Source organism: Plectropomus leopardus, chromosome 7, assembly GCF_026936395.1.
Source record: "Plectropomus leopardus strain MGB_pleo_1.0 chromosome 7, ASM2693639v1, whole genome shotgun sequence".
Lineage (NCBI taxonomy): Eukaryota > Metazoa > Chordata > Actinopteri > Perciformes > Serranidae > Plectropomus > Plectropomus leopardus.
In genome coordinates, this window is record NC_142182.1 from 20,094,805 (window position 1) to 20,114,499 (window position 19,695).

Sequence of the window (19,695 nt, forward strand, 5' to 3'; positions counted from 1 at the left end):
ATGATGTCAACACAAGCACATGGTGAGATAATGCTGCAACAACAGCACGTGGCATCCAATGCCGGGACATCAACAAACACATGCTGCAAAGGGCCCTCAGATACGTGGACTCTGCTGATTTAATGTCAGACAGTTTCAGTTGTTGTTGATGATGATGGTGTTTCATGTTGTCTGACAGCAGACAGCTGTTCATCTCTGACATCCACACTCCGGTTTCTCATTTCTCCAGAGCTCAATTTTTTCCCCCCATGGTCCTCTCTGAGCAGGGTGCCTCATCTGTCACCGGCTCACACCTGCGTCAGAACAATAATATCCCTGCCAGGTGTGATGGACAGCCGAGAGGAGGCAGTGACAGCGGCATCGTGTCCGGACACAGATTGAAGGTGGAGCGGCAGAGACAAACGTTGACATTTCCATCAGAAGTCTGTTCACGATGCCTGGAGACGTTGTGTCCTCAATAAAACACCTCCGCCCTCCGAAAGGTTCTTCAAGGCCTCGGCCGTGATTGCAGTGCCGCGTCGTTCATTGAAAAACTCATTGAAAACACTTCACTTTATTGGATCAAAAAGTTTCTTCTCCACTTTAAAATTTATTGTCTGTTGCTCAGAGAGTGACAGCTGAGGGGAGCAAAAACTCAGAAATCATGCTTTCTGCTTCCTTAACTCCTCGAGAACATACGAAGTCTGGCAGCCCAGTCGCCAGAAGCAAATATTGGTACTGTAAATTTTTGCAAACAATGGATACATTACATTTGCACATTTTATACATATATCAACCCCTTTTAAAGTGACATAGTATATGAGCTAACTTTGTCATCGGGAGGTGGAGGTGGTGGTGAGTGGTGTGTCAACTGGGTGAGACACCTGCTAAGCTGCAGACAACCGATTAAGACCAACACACAACAAAAGCAGTTTTGATATAGCGAGTCATTGCTGTGGTTACAATGGCTTTTTAGCCATTAAATGTGGGTGTTTCTAGTGACCCATCACTGTTTTTCCATGTGTAAAGGACAGTGCCAAGAAAAGTGTTTGTTTTCTGATGAGACATTGCTGCTTTTGCTGCTGGGAATGTGCCCCCTAAATAGATATTTTAAGTCAAGAGGGTACTCGATTTTTTGATTGAAGTAGAAGTACTAATAGCACACTGTGAAAATATGCACTTCCTTACAAGCAAGTACCACCGCTCAAGAAATGTTTTTATCTAACACTGGTGGTCCAAATCCTCTGTTTCCCCTCTTTTTTCTGTTTGATTTGTATTTGTTTCCTCTCACTTTATTGGGAGCTCAGGCTTTTATTTCATGACAGTGATGCCTCACTGTCTCTCATTTTGTCATATTTTAATAAAGTTTTATTCTGCTCGCGTGTTGTCAAACTTGCACTGCAATAGACAATAAAGTTGTTTGTAATAAAAGCTATCTATCTACTTGAAAGCGACGGAGAGCGAGTTTCAATTTTGAAGTTTTTCAGTGGTTTATATCAAATTTACTGATGTGTGTTCGTCTCAACTAAGGGTACACTTGCTTTCAACCACATCTCACAGTCGTCCTTTGTCTCTGGTGTCAGTTATTGCCCACCTTGATGTTTTTTCCAGCCTTTCACTGAAATTTTATTAACATATATGGCTACGTAACATGTTTTTGTATGTGTGTGTGTGTGTGTGTGTGTTTGTCGCAGACTAATTAAGGTCCTGGTGGAGTTCATCCTGTTAAAATTGTTTATGAATCATTAGAGGTGGAAAAATGCGCTCTCCCTCCTGTGTCCTCCATATAAATAATTAGTCCAGACAAGGTCACACTTATGCTAACACACACACACACACACACACACACAAACATGCACACACACTGGTTTCCTGGTGATGGAGGTCTTGTGAGGGGAAAAAGAAGAGAGAAAAATGAGAAACAAAAAAGGAGGGAAGAAAGATGAAGAGAGGAAGCCTGCACAAAAATCTGACATGTTATATATAACTTTTTAATACTTAATATGCTTTTGTTGACGTCCTGGCATTGGTTGCCATGTGCTTGTGTTGTCTGATCATAAACACATATAGTGTAATCCCACCACATGCATTTTTTTACATCACTGCAGCGCCTTCCTGCAATGTCAGCAGCAGACACAGAAAACCAATCAGTGGAGGTGACACACATAACACAATATGCAGCTGTACACATTCCTCGCATGTATTATTAAAAATCTAAAACAAGTTTTTGTATCCAATACATTTCCACAAATGGGAATGTATTTGTCACACACATTGTAATATATGAGGTATAGATATGTAACTGTATTGCCTCTTATACTGAAACAAATATTCTAAAAATACTTTTGTTATAATGACATTGATGTAATAAAACATTGGTAATTATCAGTAGTAATTATATTGTTTCCCTCTGGGAAATAGAAAACTCTCTTTAATACTTTGCAAGTATTGAAAATTGCATATTACACTTCATATTTCCTGTGGGATACATTTCACAAAGGAGTTGCAATTCATGTTGTTCATCCATATGTAATGTACAGACATTAAATACACAAATAAATAAATAGATTGAAAAATTAAATAAAATGCATAAACATAACTTAGTCCAATTTTATTTTATACTGATGATAAAATTATGATTAAAGAATGTCAGTATCTGAAAAAAATCAGTTACATATCTGATTATCGTCAAATATCACCATAAATTTGAGGTCTAATAGGCAAAAATAGTCATGACTCAACAAAACACTGAAGATAATGTTGTGAACAAATGAAAAGTAAATTTTGATACCTTTGTTGTTGATGTTTGTAAAAGAAGACATTTTAATAATTGATCATAATCTTGTTTTCTCCAGTATTATCCAAAACATCTTTTTGTGAGGGATTATGGATCTTTCTGTCTTTTTTTACTTGATGTAGTATCCTCTGAGAATATATAGGCACAAGGAAACCAGTGTGTGTGTGTCTGTGTTTGTGTGTGTGTGTGTGTGTGTGTGTGTGTGTGTTAACATGAAAGTTAGCTCTGGTTGTCTCCCTCCATTCATTTCCCGTATTAACAGCAGCAGCCTCCTGGGGCTGTTAGCTACTCACCTTCACTGATATTAATGAGCTCTCTCTCCGCTCATTTCCTTTATTTATTAACAGCTAACAGCCACAGGAAAGAAGTGTGTGTGTGTGTGTGTGTGTGTGTGTGTGTGTGTGTGTGTGTGTGCGTGTTTGTGTGTGGATGTGTGTCTGCGTAAAGGGTTCAGTCGTTTAAGTTTAATGTCGTGTTGTTTTTACGCAGACGTGGCTGTTTTTTTGTTTCTTTTTGTTTCTGGAAAACAAAGCAGTTTGTTAATGATGATGACGGCAGCAAGTTTTTGGGACGACCTTGATGAGGGAGAGGAGAGTTTTTTGATGACAAAACTCTGCTGTGATGGGACTGTTCACAGGCAAACGAACAAAAAATAAAAACAACAAAAACAATTATTATTAATGTTATTATTAATATTATTAATATTATTTTAGGTTTAGGTAACTACTACATAGGTTTTCAGTGTTTTGGGGTTTTTGTAAGGTTGTAGGAAATATGCACACACATGAATATAGCAAAAAAGTGCATCTTTATCCTACGGGTATGTAAGCATATATACTCAAAGTTTTATTACAACAACAAAGTAAAAAACAGTATTCCAATTCCAGTACAAAATAGATTACAGGCTACAGCGTGTTTGTGTGTGTACAGTTAGTGTGTGATGGGAGACATTTTGGGGACATGGTGGAGGAAGCTGCTTGGACAGGTGAGGTCAGAGGTCGTTGGAAGACAAGCGACCGCTGTTGTGGAATCTGCTGAGCGCCGCACTTCCTGTTTGACCTCTGACCTCCACCATCCATCCTATAATAACAACCCTGCTCTGTCCCCCTCTGCTGTCTGACTCCTTACACTGACTCAGAAATACACCAACTGGCTCTGTGTGTCTGCTTTTATGAATACAGATCCATATTAAAAAACAAACACATTCTCCCTCAAACACTGAAGTAAATCTTGATTTGTAAACTCAGATAAATTTATTTGGATATGGAAAATACTACTGAGCATCTACTTAAGAGCTCATTTCTTTTCATGTAACACACATGGTTTATATGTTGTATGAATGAGCTGCACTTTTGCAGGTTTGGCTGTTTGACCGCTGAGGCTGGTAGATGTCCCACCCAATATTAGATACATGAACAAATAAGTCTAATTTGTCTCTAAATTTCTGGTCTGGTGAGCACCTGCATTTCTTTTCATCATCATCATGTTAACGTCTCATTAAACCAGAAACTCCAAGAGATGCTTTGTCAGAGACTTCCTGCAGACAGACAAACAGACATTTTTGTGTCTGAAATCTTTCTAACATTAGATCCTCTGTGCTTCAGAGGGAGGAGAGGCTGGAGCAGAGCACAAACACGTCTGACATGTCTGAGATAAAGTGAGGATGAGCAGATGGAGGGAGACGGTAGGTCCAGGAGGAGCAGCAGAAGTGGAAGAGCAGGATGTTTAGCCTCTTAAACATTGACTCAGAGAGCTGGAAAATCCCTCCAGATCTCTGAGGAGTCAAAACATGTTTCAATTTATCTTCATTATTCATGTCTGGAGCAAACAGGGCAGACACTGAGAGAGAGCATGAACCAACACAGTGTTCAGACAACAGCGAAAGATTTAGAATGAATTAACCAAAGCTCTCATGACTGACGGGCTGAGAAAAAAATCTTCATTGATTAAACGTCACACTTTTAGAAAATTGTAACCAAAGCAGAACCCAAGATCATCCTTTTATTTCATGCTTTCTCATTTCCTGTCACCTTGGGGGCTTGCACTACCCAAAATGCAACTAGTCAACACCTCTGAATGATTTTCCAACTTGTAGCCTTCACACCCAACTGACACTTACTTAAGTGAGCTGATATTTTAAACATCTACTGCATCTTTTTTAGACTCATTTTCCTCAAAATTCAGATTTCTGGAAACCTAATATATTTTTTTAATTTTTTGAATTATAAAATCAGTCTCTGTGTGTTTTGAATGTGGCTCAGCTGAGTCTCAGCAGGTTGGTGCAGGTGAACGAGGCACAGCTGGAGAGCCATTAGGTCAATCAGATGGTGGGCGGAGCCAAACTGCAGCTCTACAAATCCACCTGCTGCACAGGTGAGTTTGTTTCAAACAGAGAGAACACAGAATAAACTCTTCAGTATGAAACTTTCCATCAGAATTTTTCTTTTCTGTCTGCTCTGTGGAGCTTTATCAGCAGCTTGGGACTCTAACAGGAACATTCAGCCTGCAGCCGGCACCTTCGGACACCAGAAACAAGACCAGCCTGAAGGCCAGGAACCACCAGGTAGACTTGATCCACACCACAGGAGTCACTACAACAACGACTACCCTAATACCCGATCAAAAGTGTTTTATTGATGGATTAGGTGTTATTATAAGTTACACCGTGATGGAGGGATAGCTTGATTTTGACATTGGTGCAGTACTTTGAGTATTTTATGTTACAGATGATGATCATAAAGAATGTCGTTTACAGTGTCACTTGTTTGCTGTGCATTGCATTTGGTTTAATGCTGAAATGTTACTCAAAGACAACACAAGTGTTTAAGTATTGGCCCCAAACAAATACCCAGGGTGCTCTGTGTTTTTTTTTTGGTTGACTTCCTTAACAACATCACGCTTTTCACAAGTATTTAAACCTTTCACTTTTTCCATGTCACTTTCTTATTTGTTAGATTCTTTTGTGTTTTTTGTTATCATTAATCTTAAAAAGTATAATGATTGACAAGTTTAATCACGTAATACTCGTTCAATTGCGATGAACAAAGTCGTAATTAAGAATTAAGTCATAATATTAAGCGAATAGAGTGCTCCAGGGATGATGTTTTTCTGAAGGCCGATCTGGGAGTTCGCTTCACACATGCTTGCTTGCGAAAAACCCTATTGGATTTTTTTTTCATTGGATTTTGGATTTTAGCGAAAAATAAGCTCTGTGGTAAATATACTGTATGGTGATGATCCCTATGTTTTCTTCAGCAAGATAATCTTCACAAATTGACTTTGACTTTCTTATTGACTGTGAGACGAGGGAGCCCGAGGTACTGAAATGCTAATGACTTAATGGATTTTAGGACTCATTCCTAGGGTTCATTATTCAATGTCTTTTGTTGTTGTTGTTGTTGTTGTTGTTGTTGTTGTTGTTGTTGTTTTTCCAATATGGCCTAATCCTCTTTCATACGCACATAACTGCTCACAGCGGTATAGGCTATGGTGTGGAGCCCAACAACTATAAATTTTCCTTTTGTGGCAGAAAATTCTTTCTTGTCATGGGGCAGGTAGTTTTTTTAAGATAGTTTTAAAGAAATAGTTGGTGATGTTCCCAAACCAGTCTGTTGAAACGTCTACTCAGGGTAGTATTAATAATACTTAGCAAAATCAAACTTTTAAGCATTACTCATCTAATGTTTATCAGTACTCGATCATAAAGCGTAAATCTCATCTTTGTGCATTTTCTCAAAATGTAACATGGTTGGCTCATTACTGCTCCCTTTGGCTAGAGAGCAGAAAACCTTCACATGTTTAAGCCATTTTGGTGTGAAGGTGAGACACGAAGGATTTCTGCTCTCTCGAATGTTTTAAAGTGTTTGTTTTACAGGAGGAAAAAAAACATCAGTGCTAAGATTATAATTGGTTGTTGTCCTGATAAATAAAGCTGAATCAAACTGACAAACACTTTCCAAGGATGAGAGTACACATTTGTGTTATTTAGAGCTAGACAAATCAAACAATTTCTACCTCTCTGTCCCAGATGTCCTCCAGGAGAAGCAGTCTTTCCGAGAACCGTTGTCTTGGAGGTATCCAGACCCTCCGCCTGAGGAGGAGCCTCGGTTTCCTCCAGACTTTGAGCTGAAGGCTCCAGTGGCACCTGATAGTGTCAGCGCCGTCTGCGGGGAAAACTCTGTCCGGGTGGAGGCCAAGATGGACTTGCTGGGGATTGGTAAACCTGTCCTGGCTGCAGACGTCACACTCGGAGGATGTCCTGCCACAGGGGAGGATCCCGAAGCTCAGGTCCTGATCTTTGAGTCAGAGCTGCATGGATGTGGAAGCCAGCTGCTGGTGAGGATTAAATGCGAACAGTAGATATAATAGTTTCTTGTTTGTTGATCAGACACTTGTTAACATCCAGATGAGTCAGTTTTTAGGATTTCTCTAACTTGAGAAGCAGGATTAGTGTTGTAGTAGTGTGTCCACCTGCTAAATGTAAGTTCAATATTCTATTTTTTTTCCTCTGTTTTTGGTCTCCACCAATTCCTCAGGGAAATGTCTCTCTTTAGCAGCAAAACTTTCTTAAATGATCATGAAATGGTCTGTGTCTGTATATCATAATCATATCATATCATATCATATCATATCATATCATATCATATCATATCATATCATATCATAATATGGTTTGTTTGCTGCTGAGAAGGTAGTATACCTTACAGCAGCAACTAAGACTAAACTAGATGGTAAATGTGCTTTACAAAGTGAAAGAGTTGTTGATCCTATTTGCTTGCAACCACCAGACACACACCTATCTGTAAATTGATGTGCTAATGTTAAAGAAAAAGGTTAAATGGTTGGTAACTGTTTTCATTGATTAGGTTAGGTTTAATAAATTATGTCATTATCACTTTTCTACTTGTGTGTACTGTTCATATTTAAGTAGATGTACCATTATTATGTTTGTGTAAACATTTTTAAAAAAAAAATCTTTAAAAAATAATAATAATGGAACCTGACTTATGTCTTAACCCTTAACATAAACTGTGTTTCAGATGTCAGAGGACTCATTCATCTACGCCTTTACATTGCATTACACCCCCAGTCCTCTGGGGGACAGTCAAATCATCCGAACCAGAGACGTCACAGTCAGCATCCAGTGTCACTACCAGAGGTCTGAAATTTATTCATCTGAACCAAAGGAAATTTGAGTACATGTCATTTATAGCAGCCATGGAAGAAACATTTGAGTAAAAGTAGCAATACTACAGTGAAGAAATACCAGTAAAATCCTGCATTAAAAATCATACTTGAGGGTTAGTATTGAAATTAAAATATACTTACAGTATCAAATGTAGAAGTATTCATTTTGCAGAATGGTCCATTTCAGTATTATGTTCCTGGATAGTTGAAAATAATTATTGATTTCTGCTGCTTGTTTTTAGGAAGCATGATGTGAGCAGCGGGCTGTTGAAGCCGATCTGGAGGCCGCTCAGTGTCACTAAAGCTTCAGAGGAAAGTCTCTACTTCTCCATCAAACTCATGACTGGTGGGTGTTTGTTGACATTCAGGAAATTAACTTTATTAAAGTGTGTCTTGGTACATAAAAATACACAAAAGTCCTTTTTAAATTGCCAAATTTCTGTTTGTTTGTCCTTGAATATTGTAAAGTGTTTGCATTAGTTTCAAAATCAGTAAAAATAATATAATTAATCCAAAACGGTATTAAAAAATAATTACAAGTAAAAGTTTTGTTTTCAAAATTTCACTTGAGTAAAGTCCAAATTATTAGCAAAATTCTGTACTAAAAGTCAAAGTACTCATAATGCTGCAATCTTGTCTCAGAGAAATTATTTTTAACTTCTTTGATTATTTTTGGCTTATTTTCAGGTCATTTTCTTGTAGCTGTTATACATTTCCTGCTAACTTTTGGGCCATATCTTAAGTTGCTCATTGCTTCTTCCCATGTTTTAAAAAAGAAATCCAGCTTATTTGCTCAGACGTTAATTTCATTATGTACAACAATTTCATTACATTCATTCATTCAGTTGACTAAATGTATTTAATTACTTTTCACTGTAAATGAGTTTGTCTGTATTCCGGGAAGCCGCAGTATTTTGTTGGATTACCTATAAAGTTAAAATAAAGGTGAACATCTCCTCTGTCCTGAACACTCTTGATGTCTTTTTGTCTCTCAGATGATTGGCAGTCCCCTCGTCCGTCCACTCAGTTCCTGCTGGGAGACATGATGAAGTTTGAAGTTTCAGTCAGACAGTTTCATCACATCCCTCTCAAAGTGACGGTGGACAGCTGCGTCGCCACTGTGGTCCCAAACATCGACACCGTCCCTCGATACGCCTTCCTGGGGAACAACGGGTCAGTTTTTGTACTGGTGGTTTTAGAGACCAGCTCCACTCAGAAACAATCACCTTAAATATAAATTTAACACATGGGATGTTTTTGCGTGACTGTTGCTTGATCAGCTGTCTTGTTTGTTTAACACTCGTGTGTTGTGTTCAGGTGCCTGTTTGACAGTCAGCTGACACACTCCAGCTCTCAGTTCCTGCCTCGGTCTCAGGATGACAAATTGCAGTTTGAGGTGGAGGCGTTCAGGTTCCAGCAGGATGACAGTGGTGTGGTAAGACTCAGCACATCAAATAGAGACCTCTTTATTGTCCACTCACACGGAAATTTGTCTTCCTGCACACTTCCTGTTAATCTGCTGCTTGACTGAAATTTAACTGTTATTTTCTAACTGGTTTCCATTCTTGCAAACCGCAGTTGGTCTCTATTTTGACTAACTTAAATGAACAACTTCTCTGTTTTAGATCTACATCACCTGTAGTGTGAAAGCCACAGCAGCTTCTGCAGCTGTTGATGCCACCAATAAGGCCTGTTCGTTCTCCAACGGGTGAGACCAGCACTACGACTCCCATCATCCTTTCTTCTGCGCTTGTTCTCAGCGGGTTTAACGCTTTGAAATCTGAGCACATCAGTGTGATTTCTTTCGAAATATGGGAAGAAGGCGATGAACAACGAGAGAGGATATGACCCAAAATTAAGCAAGAAAGTTGTAATAACTACAAAAAATTAGTTGAAACTGAAAAAGGAAGTTGAGAAAAAATTAAAGGGGTGAAAAAAGGGAATTTACCTGGAGAAAATATTTATATATAATGTAAATATGCAATTAGGATATGTATACATATACTTTTTCTTAAGCTTTAAGATTTTTTGGGAACAATGGTTTAGTATTCCATTCAGTTAACATAGATCATATGTGGTGAATGGAGAAAACTATATATTGATCTTAAACCTGACAGACAAAATGTCTTTAAAAATCAAAAATAAGGTGACTATAAGGTAATGTTTGAAGTTGAATTAGGTGCACTGCAGTGAACATGAAGCGATTACATTTACTGGTAATGGATACAATGTTATTTATGTAAAGGGATAAAAGAAACAACCTTTTTGTAATAAATTCTAAGAGGCGGGCCTTTTGATTGACAGTTGGAGGGAGGCCAGTGGCAGCCATCAGGTGTGTACCTGCTGTGATACAGACTGTGGGTCAGGAAGCCATAATCAACTGGCTGGTACAGGTGAGTGGATGGACTCCAAAAACATTTTTTCCCCCCACTTAAACTCGGCACAGAGACAGAGCATGCTCATGCTCTTCTCCTCTGTAAACACCAAGAGCACTGAAGAAGACAAGGCTGTACTTGAATTAAAGGTGTATAATTGAGATTTGTAGGTATGTCTATGCCTGAGAAATATAAATGCCTTTATAGTGTGACGGAGTTCCTTTTGAGACTTTTAACTTTAGTCCTATTAATTTAATCTTTTTAATAAAACATGGTAAATTAACCTCTTGAAACCTTTTGTTTGACATCCATTTTTTTCTCCTATCTGAGATAAGTAGAACCTGATAAGTGTGTGTATGTGTATATGACCATTTTTAACATCCAAGTAGTTTTGGAGATAAAAAGGAGCTCATATGGGGACATTGGGCTTATTTTAATAGTCAAAAATGCAATACAAGTGTAAAACTGTTATTTAAATGTGTGAACATTGTTGTGTGAAAAATAAATTACAAACAATGCTGTATGATGATGATGATTAAAACAATTTGGCTATATATATAGTGTATATATACACCAAAGGGCTGTTTTCTTTTAAGGATGGCTGTATTTCTTTTTAATTTTAATATTTTTTCCCCTAAAAATACCCTTAAACTGTGACTTGGTCATCCATTACAAAAAAACCCTTTAAATTACTGCAATTATTGCCAATTAGCCCAAAGTTTTTGGGGTGGACCTTCTGAATTGTCCTCTTTAAAGGTTATGGGTCTTGTTTCTGTGTTGCAGGTTCTCAGTGGGAACAGGAGACATCTGTGGGACCAATCACAGTGAAGGAGAGACCTCTACAGTGAAAAAAAAAGAACTTTACAAATAAAATATAAGGTCTTTCTACTCTTGAGCTCTTGACCTGGTTTGTTCTCATAGTTAAATTGGAGGGCACAAAAAAGTGGGTCCACCTTCTGAGCGAATGATATTTCTGACTTTTTTTGTTAAAAGTAACAACCCCCACCCCCCATTTTTTGCTTGAGTGCCTCTTCCCTGAAGTGTGAGGGCTGGGAGGGGGGTTGCAGTAGCAGGTTTCAACCTTGGGACTGCAGCTGCCAGCATAAGCTGGGTTTTAGTTGTTTTTTTTCCAGCAGGACACAAATAATGTACATTTATTACAAAAAATTATAATAAATCTTCCCATAGAAAATTACACGGGTGTTCTACTCTGTGTGACTGACAGGAGAGATGATCAGAGGGGCAGAGTTTTTACCACCATTATTAAGAAATGGACCAAGGTACGGGTAAAGTTTCTCAGTGAAGGAGCAGCCGGTAAAGTAGTAGATGAGAGCTGCAGCATCAACGTCATAAAATGAGACCAAACCCTCCTCGTAATCCACAAACACCCCCACCTTCTGAGGCTGGGACTTCAAAGAGAGAACGACTGAGGGTTCAGCAAGAGCTTTGTACTCATTTTCATTCCGCAGCCATATTGTCCAGTAACCGTTCTCAGGAGTCAATGTGATTTGTCCCTTTCTGTTCACTGACTCTCTGACCACTCCTAAATCCCAGTCAGTTTTCCCCTTAACTTGAACCTCGTAATAAAATCTTCCTGAGGAGAAACTCTGCTTTCCTAAAACACAAGTGCAAGAAGAAAATCTCTTTGGATTGTCTGCAAGAGTCATTACCATCCCCACATCGTTATCATGTACTTGTTTTCCATCATCAGACAGGATGAGTTCAGGATTTGCAGTATCAGGATCAAGAGTCACATCTACTGCATACTGCTGGACCCTCTTCAGCTCGGCCTCAAACAGCTTCTTCATCTGCTTACTGAGCGTCTCCTCCAGCTGATGCACAGCTCTAACCACAGTTCCCTCATATGAACGTGGACGGACGCTGACCTCTGTCCAGTCTTTGGTGGGAGGAGAAGCGTTTAGGGATGTGAAGCTTTGGAGGAGGTTGAGGTGGTCTTCAGAGCATGAGAGCTGCTCCACCTCAGTGCTTCTATTTTTCAGCTCAGAGATTTCCTGTTCCAGCTCTTTGATGAAGCCCTCAGCCTGTTTCTCCGTCTTTCTCTGCCTCTCTTTGATCGTGGCGATGAGCTTGGCCTGGCTTTTCTCAACCGACTCCTTCAGAGCTGTGAAGAACTGAACACCATCTGCAATCTCTCCGTCCGCATCTTCCCTACTGAGCTCCAGTGAGTGTTTGATCTCCTCAATCTTCAGTTGTCTCTTCTTGATCATCTGCTGAATTTCAGCGTCTGTCTCCCACAGCTCGGCCTTCTTTTCTTCATATTCCTCTTCCAGAGGAACAACATCATGTGTCTTGTGGTCTGAATAGGTGCAGAGCATGCAGACACACATCTGGTCAGTCTTACAGAACAGCTCTAGCAGTTTATCGTGCTTCGTACACATCCTGCCCTCCAGGTTCTCCAAAGGGTCAATCAGCTGATGTCTTTTCAGGCCTGACACTGTCAGATGAGGCTCAAGGTGAGTCTCACAGTAGGATACCAGACACACCAGGCAGGACTTCAGGGCCTTCAGTTTGGTTCCAGTGCAAATGTCACAGGGGACTTCTCCTGGTTTGGCAACTTGTTGCTCTGAGCTTCTGCTGCTGGCTTTTTGTTGAGCTGACTGTTTGAACTGAGCAGCCATCGCAGAGATGAAAGTGTTGATCCGCAGCTTTGGTCTGGATAAGAAAACATCTTTGCAGTTAGGACACTGGTAGGGGACATTGATTTTCCAGTGTTCAGTGATGCAGGTTTTACAGAAGTTGTGTCCACATGGTATGGTGATTGGATCAGTGAACACATCCAGGCAGATGGAGCACAGAAACTGATCTTCAGTCCACAGACAGCTGTCAGCAGACATACTGACACTCTGTGGACAAAAAGTATTTAAAAAAATGAATAAAATTGTAGTTACATATATTTTGAACGTTTGTTCAATAAAAATAAAAGTATGGTTGGAATATGAGGACAATCCTCCTGAATTCTGTTGTTATATTATACAGTAAACATTTTCTGTGAGTGAGGGAAAGCTCAGATGTGTAGCATGAGAGGTGTTGCCTAGCTGGCACTAAGTCCAGAGGTCCTTAAATAAGTTGACGTCTGGATGGCAGCATATGTTGCTCCAAAATGTGTACGTCCTTTCAGCCTTCGTGATGCCCTCACCGATGTGCAAGTTACCCATGATGCAATGGTTAACACACCCCCATATTTTCATGGTTGTTCGCATGTCCCATGTCTTTCCCCTTAAGCCCAGAAGACAAATTTAAATCTGGACTCATTAGACCACAGCACACTTTCAGACTCTGACAAGTCTATAAGCCCAGAGAAGTCGGAGGTGTTTCTAGGTGTTGTTTATATATGACTTCCACTTTTGTATGGTGGAGTCTTAACTTAGATTTGTAAGTGCAGCCACAAACTGTGTTTATTGACAATAGTTTTTCATGGTGTTCTCGAGCCTGTGTAATAATATCCTCAATACTATCATGTTGGTATTAAATGCAGCGCTGCCTGAGGGGTCAGTGGTCACGGGCATCCAGTGCTGGTGTTTTCAGCCTTGCTCCTAATGTGCAGATTTCTTTGCATTCTCTAAATCTTTTGATGATATTATGGTAAAATTCTTTGCAACTGTAGACTGCTGGACATGTTTACAACTGAGCCTCTCCTTTTATATCTGTTAATGATACTATCGCCTGTTACCAATTAACCTGCATACCTGTGAAATGTTTTTTTTTTAGCATTACACAACTTTCCCTGTCTATTAGTGCCCTGTCCCAACTTTTTTTAAACCCAATCCAAAAAAATTATAATGAGTTTGTATTTTATGAAAAACAAAAGCAAACCATTGCATTCTGTTTTTATGAACATTTTGAAAATATTTTGAACATTTTGAACTTCACTTTAATGTTGAATTCAACACATTTACTTCAGTTTTCTGGGATATATTTAGCCAGTTTTGTTTCACTTGTTCATTTGTTTTATTGTAGTGTCTCAGGGAGTACAGCAAAATAAAAAGTGCTTCTCTGTCCAAGAAACTTTAGTGTCAGCGAGTCAGCTTGGACAAAGAGGAGGTACACAGAGACTGATGATACAGAGAGCAGACAAGCAGGCAGGAAAATACGATGGAGGCTGCTGTTTTTGACTACATTAAATATTATTTGTCTCCACAACCCCCACAGCCACCTAAAACATTTGTCCTGAGTTGAACTTCCTGTTTGAGTAGAGCTGAGGTTTTACGTTTGTTCAAGAAACAGGTCTGTAAATTAGCTTTAAGATAATGCTCATTATAACAGTATTTTGCCTGACCTAAACAAGAATTTATTATATATTATATAAAATCACACATTTGTATGGTATAATATTCTTTATATGGTGAAACAGATCTAAAACAGTCAGATTCTGGTTTGAACTAAACTTTGACCCAATATTTAGTTATAGGACAGTGTACTCACCAGTGTTTGTTTTTGAGAAAAAAACTGCTGGATTCAGTTGAATGTTTCTTTAGAGAGAAACAGAGAGACTTTTCTCAACTGCAGCTCTGCTGTTGCTCACACAAACTTTCACTTTCATTTCAGGAATTGTGGCTCCCTCTGAAGTTCTCCTATTTCACTTGTTGCTCCACCTCTCAGTGACCAGTTGCCAAGAGGGAGAGCTAAAGGAAGTGTTTATATCCTTTACCAAGGTAAAAGTATGAATATGACACTGTCAGAATTTTCCACTGCAATGAAAAGAAAATCCTGCATTCAAAACATTACGGAAAACTCTGCCACCAGCGTCATGTATTTAAAGTATAAAACATAAAAGTATTGACTGTGCAGTAAAATGTTCCCTGTCAGTGTTTTCCTATTCTACCTGATGTTTATGGATTAATATTCCTGCTGCATTAATGTATATGTTGCATTTTACTGCTCTAAATCTGTAAGTTTGTGCTCATTTAACTCCCTTATATATTATTGGGTAGTTTAATCTACAGGGATGCATCAGAAGCGTAGCTGTCCTGTGAGAACTACGTATTTCTAAAAATTCAACCTTTCATAGTTTCAAGAAAACTGCCCTGTTTTCAGCTGTGTGATGAGTTCTCTGAGGTGATTTGATAAGTTTAATAAAGAAACTGATAAACACAAAATAACATAATCACTGTGACAGAAACACAAAGTTCATCATTGAGTTTCCATGTGTTAAAGACTTTTATTTTGAAGTTTGACCCTGTGACCTCTCAGTTTTAGGTCATGCAGCCAGCAGTCGTCCTCTCCTCCCCAGAGAGGTGGAGAGCTGGAGATGGATGAGTCTGACAGGAAGCCCCTCTCCGGTCTGTGATGGATGCTGCTGCCTCTGATGCTCAGGCCACAGCGAGGGAACATGGCGAGGAGGAGAAGGGTGTAGGTCAGGGTTATATATAGAAAACAGATGATAAGCCCTTTGCTCCGCCCTGTCTGTGATGCATGATGACAGCTTCTCCAGCTGTGTCCACTCAGGTGATGTCATCTACAATGGACGATGGGCGAAGTGGCACAGCAGCTGTCCCAGCGCAGCACCAAGCAACGCAGTAAACTCACCACAGCATGAGGACACCGGACAGGTTAGACTGAAGGTCGAAGGTCGCAGCACATTAATGGAAAACATAGGATGTGTTTAGAAAACATCCTAAAGAATCTCTTGAGAGTAAATCACAAGACATTTTAGTGGCTAAAGAAGCTCTAAAGTGTGAGAGAAGTTAAAACCGGGATCTTCAATTTGTTTTGCTTGAGGGCCACTTTTGCAAAATGAGCGGAGGCCAGGGGCCAGTCGCAGCAGCATACTTAAATCCCATACATGTTTCTGGGATTTAAGGACATTCCTAGGGATTAGGATTTTTGTAGGATTTTATGAAATTTCTAAGATTTTAGGACAATTCAGGAATTTAAGGACATTTCTATGGTTTCAAGATTTTTCTCCAGGATTTAAAGATGTTTCTAGGATTTTAGGAAATTAGAGGCTTAGCCAGGACCTTTGTCAGGGGGTGTGGGGTATCCTCCACTGGCACATTTTTTGATAAACAAGCTCTATTTTGAAGGTGTTTTTAGCTCTCTGGCACCTTATGTATACTAAAATTAGTGTGAATCACTTCATTTTTATAATAAATTGGGGGGCCAACTATTACCTTATTTGGGGCCAGATTTGGCCCACGGGCCATAAATTGAGTATCACTAAGTTAGTCTGGAGGAGTGAAGACCAGCTCACAATGCAGTGTTGAAAGAAGTATCCAGATCCTTTACCAAAGAAAAAGCACCAATACTACACTGTAAAATACTACATTTACTCAGGTATTGTACTGAAATAAATTGAGGTACTTTTACTTTCCTTGAGAATTTCCATTTTGTGCTACTTTATATACTTATTGTCCACAACAGAGGTACTCAGAGGCAAATATTGTTCTTTTAACTCTACTATACTACATTTGTGTGACAGCTTAAGTTATTTTCAAACTAGTTTTTCAATCCCCTTCCTGCCCGGTAAAAAAAAAACTTGTACCTCCAGTTCTGTTAATGTTAAATGTTTGTGAATATTTGGTTTTCCTACTTCTTAAGACACGCCAGAGTAAGCATTTACAAAATATCTATCCTGCGTGTAACGATTCCCCTGCCGACTAGAGCTATGAGTACTCTCATTTAAATCACAAAAGCATTAATTAAATGTAACCTGAGTGAAAACCAAGATGAACCCAGCAGGCTGAGTTTAAATTGTCAACACTCGTAAATCAGGAATTTAAAACCAGTCTGGTTTTATTGAGTTGTTCAGTTCTGAGGGATTTGAGAGTTAAAAATTTGAGCTTAGATCTTATTTATTCAAACTAAACTCATCATATTAAGGGAAAATGACTGAAACCAAAAACAGAAAACAGTTTCTGAGCGGAACACACACACACACACACACACACACACACACACACACACACACACACACACACACACACACACTCACAGAGAGAGAGAGAGAGAGAGAGAGAAAGAGAGCAGAGAGTGCTACAGCAGCACCTCCTGCTGGCTCTGAGCGGAGCAACACTGTCTGGAAATCCCGAAACTATCTTCCAATCCTGCAAAAAAATGTCTTGTGGAATCACTGCATCAGTCACATAATTTTTTTTTGTTTCCATTTAAAAAACAAAAACAAAATTAATGGAAAAAGAAAATCTACAAATTTTGTTTTGTTAGATATTAATTAGGTCAAGGAAAGGACATATATTTATTGAGAACCATTAAAAAAACAGTCGCTGCTCAAGTGGCAGAATAAACTGTGGTTATCAGTGTTATCAGTGCATGTTTTTAAGGATGAATAGGCCCAAACTGAACCTAAATATAGGCTTTGAAAAGACAGTTGAAATACAATTGAGTAATCAAAAACATTTGCAAAAACAGTTATGAAGCCTCATACAAGCTTCAGCTGAACTGCACAGATCATTTACAATGATACACTGAAATCCATGTGCATATGTTTTACAAATACACTTGAAAATAATGTGAATTTATACTTTCAAAGTGATTAGCAGTTGTTAGTTGTAGTTCCCGTCATAAAAAATAACTTGTAGGTACTTCACCTGAGTATTTCCTCATGGGTGAGGTTTCAGCTGGATGCAGTATGAAATCCTCACTGGTATGCCGCTTAACTCTACACACTGCTCCCTTAAATAAAACTTTGAAGCCAAAACCAGTAAAATTATCCAACATTTCACCAAGAGGAAAACTTTATTGGAAAACTTTAAAAAATGAATGCAGATTTGTGTTTCAGGACAAGAGTTTATTTTTCAAGGGGCCAACCCCTTTAGCTTGTGACTGAACCTGTATATAAAGCAGTTAAACTATCTCCACCTCCAGCTACAACAGTAACATGTTGTCAACACATCTATGCATCAGAAATAACAATCTACTAATGTCACATATAATAACATATCAGTCACAGGAGACATTTTACTGCAGAATAATACTTTTATTTTGATCCATTAGTAAACTGAGCTGATAATACTACTGCACTTTGATAAGAATTTAAATGCAGGAATTGTAATTAAGTTTTTTTGTATTGTTGTAATGGTCCTTTTACTTAAGTGAAGGATCTGAATAGGACTTTTTACACCACTGGCATGGTGTAGGTATATAGTGAAGAAAACATACAGCTGATCCTGAACAGCTGACCAAACAAGCTCCACTCAAGGCTTACTTACTCACTGGCTCTGGAGCTCATATGAGTTTCCTCAGATGTCATGGACCAGTAGATGTTCAAACTTGTTATTATTATCATCAGTGGAGAAGAAAGAATTCAGACTCTTTAAGTAAAACTACCAGTTGTGGATAAAGTATCTGAAAGCCATAATTTACTTTTTGAATTACTATTTGAATATTATTTGAGCAAAGGCCTTAAAGTATCTGATATTTACTGTACTTATTAAGTATTAAAATAATTTTATATTAAATGTAATTAGGTTTTAAATGTAAAAAAAAAATACAAGTAAATGCCGGTGATAAAAACCAAGTGGTCAGAAGTCTGAGGATTATGAAGTTTATTTATTTGTAACATCAAGCGTACATTACACTTAAAGAATTAGTTGGACATTTCTTTGGACAATTGGACTCATTTTAGACTGCTGAAAACTTGTTTTTGGGGATGTGATGACGTGTCTGACGACAGACGCAAGAGATTTTTGATGCATTCATGTACTATGGGAAATGTTGTAATTTAACAACAACACAAACAACCAGTCAGTGAGAATGTAGGAGAATAATTCAAATCATTTTAAAAGACTAAATCAGTATGATGAAGAGATGTTTAAGGTTGGTTAAGCCCCTCCTTTATTTTTGAAAAAATCAAAATCACTGTTGACCAGCAACTTTAATCACATGCACTTTGAAATGTTTGATATTTTTGGACACTTTCATCTTTATAGAAGTTTTTTTCTGAGAAAGCTTAGGGTCCATTGCGACACCAATCTCAACTCCATGGATAGATGTGACTGTGAAAATCCCCTTTATGATGTAATTTTAAGATATATATTAATTGTTAATAATTAAGCATTTTGATTCCAAGTGTTTGGTCCACTTAATATCATGTATTGGTTTGATATCTTTGGTGAGCAATTAGTTGCAATTTAAAGACGAAACAGCTAGACAACAAGATTGCAACCAAGATGAATGATGGTTTCTTCACAAAAATCAAATGTGTATAGAAACCCCCCAAAATATCCAGATAGAGAAATAATTTATATTTCAATTTGAGTGTCTAATTTTCTGTTAATACAATTATTAACAAACAGGCGTGAATAGGGGTAAAATCCCCAAAATAGGTGAATAACAAAAAATGTAGAATAGTCAGAGTTTTATGGTAGCACATGAATGCAC

General features: G+C 38.5%; 2 protein-coding genes across 2 annotated transcripts; one reads left to right on the top strand and one right to left on the bottom strand.

Moving 5' to 3' along the window:
- The first annotated feature begins 5,151 nt into the window (after window positions 1-5,151).
- Window positions 5,152-11,233, top strand: LOC121949941 (zona pellucida sperm-binding protein 3-like). Its single transcript, XM_042495809.2, has 9 exons — window positions 5,152-5,339; window positions 6,804-7,111; window positions 7,816-7,934; window positions 8,206-8,309; window positions 8,959-9,136; window positions 9,281-9,398; window positions 9,589-9,671; window positions 10,268-10,356; window positions 11,122-11,233. The coding sequence occupies exons 1-9, from the start codon at window positions 5,195-5,197 to the stop codon at window positions 11,184-11,186; spliced, it is 1,209 nt and encodes a 402-aa protein (XP_042351743.1). The 5' UTR covers window positions 5,152-5,194; the 3' UTR covers window positions 11,187-11,233.
- Window positions 10,753-14,909, bottom strand: LOC121949940 (E3 ubiquitin-protein ligase TRIM21-like). Its single transcript, XM_042495808.2, has 2 exons — window positions 14,782-14,909; window positions 10,753-13,202 (listed from the first exon to the last, which is right to left on the bottom strand). The coding sequence occupies exon 2, from the start codon at window positions 13,191-13,193 to the stop codon at window positions 11,544-11,546; it is 1,650 nt and encodes a 549-aa protein (XP_042351742.2). The 5' UTR covers window positions 13,194-13,202; window positions 14,782-14,909; the 3' UTR covers window positions 10,753-11,543.
- Window positions 14,910-19,695: the final 4,786 nt, after the last annotated feature.

Excerpts from the sequence above, each read along its gene's own strand:
- LOC121949940 (XM_042495808.2), bottom strand. The coding sequence starts at position 13,193 with ATGTCTGCTGACAGCTGTCTGTGGACTGAAGATCAGTTTCTGTGCTCC.
- LOC121949941 (XM_042495809.2), top strand. The coding sequence starts at position 5,195 with ATGAAACTTTCCATCAGAATTTTTCTTTTCTGTCTGCTCTGTGGAGCT. Across the intron at positions 5,340-6,803 it reads TGAAGGCCAGGAACCACCAG|ATGTCCTCCAGGAGAAGCAG; the intron begins GTAGACTTGATC and ends TCTCTGTCCCAG. Across the intron at positions 9,399-9,588 it reads AGCAGGATGACAGTGGTGTG|ATCTACATCACCTGTAGTGT; the intron begins GTAAGACTCAGC and ends TCTCTGTTTTAG.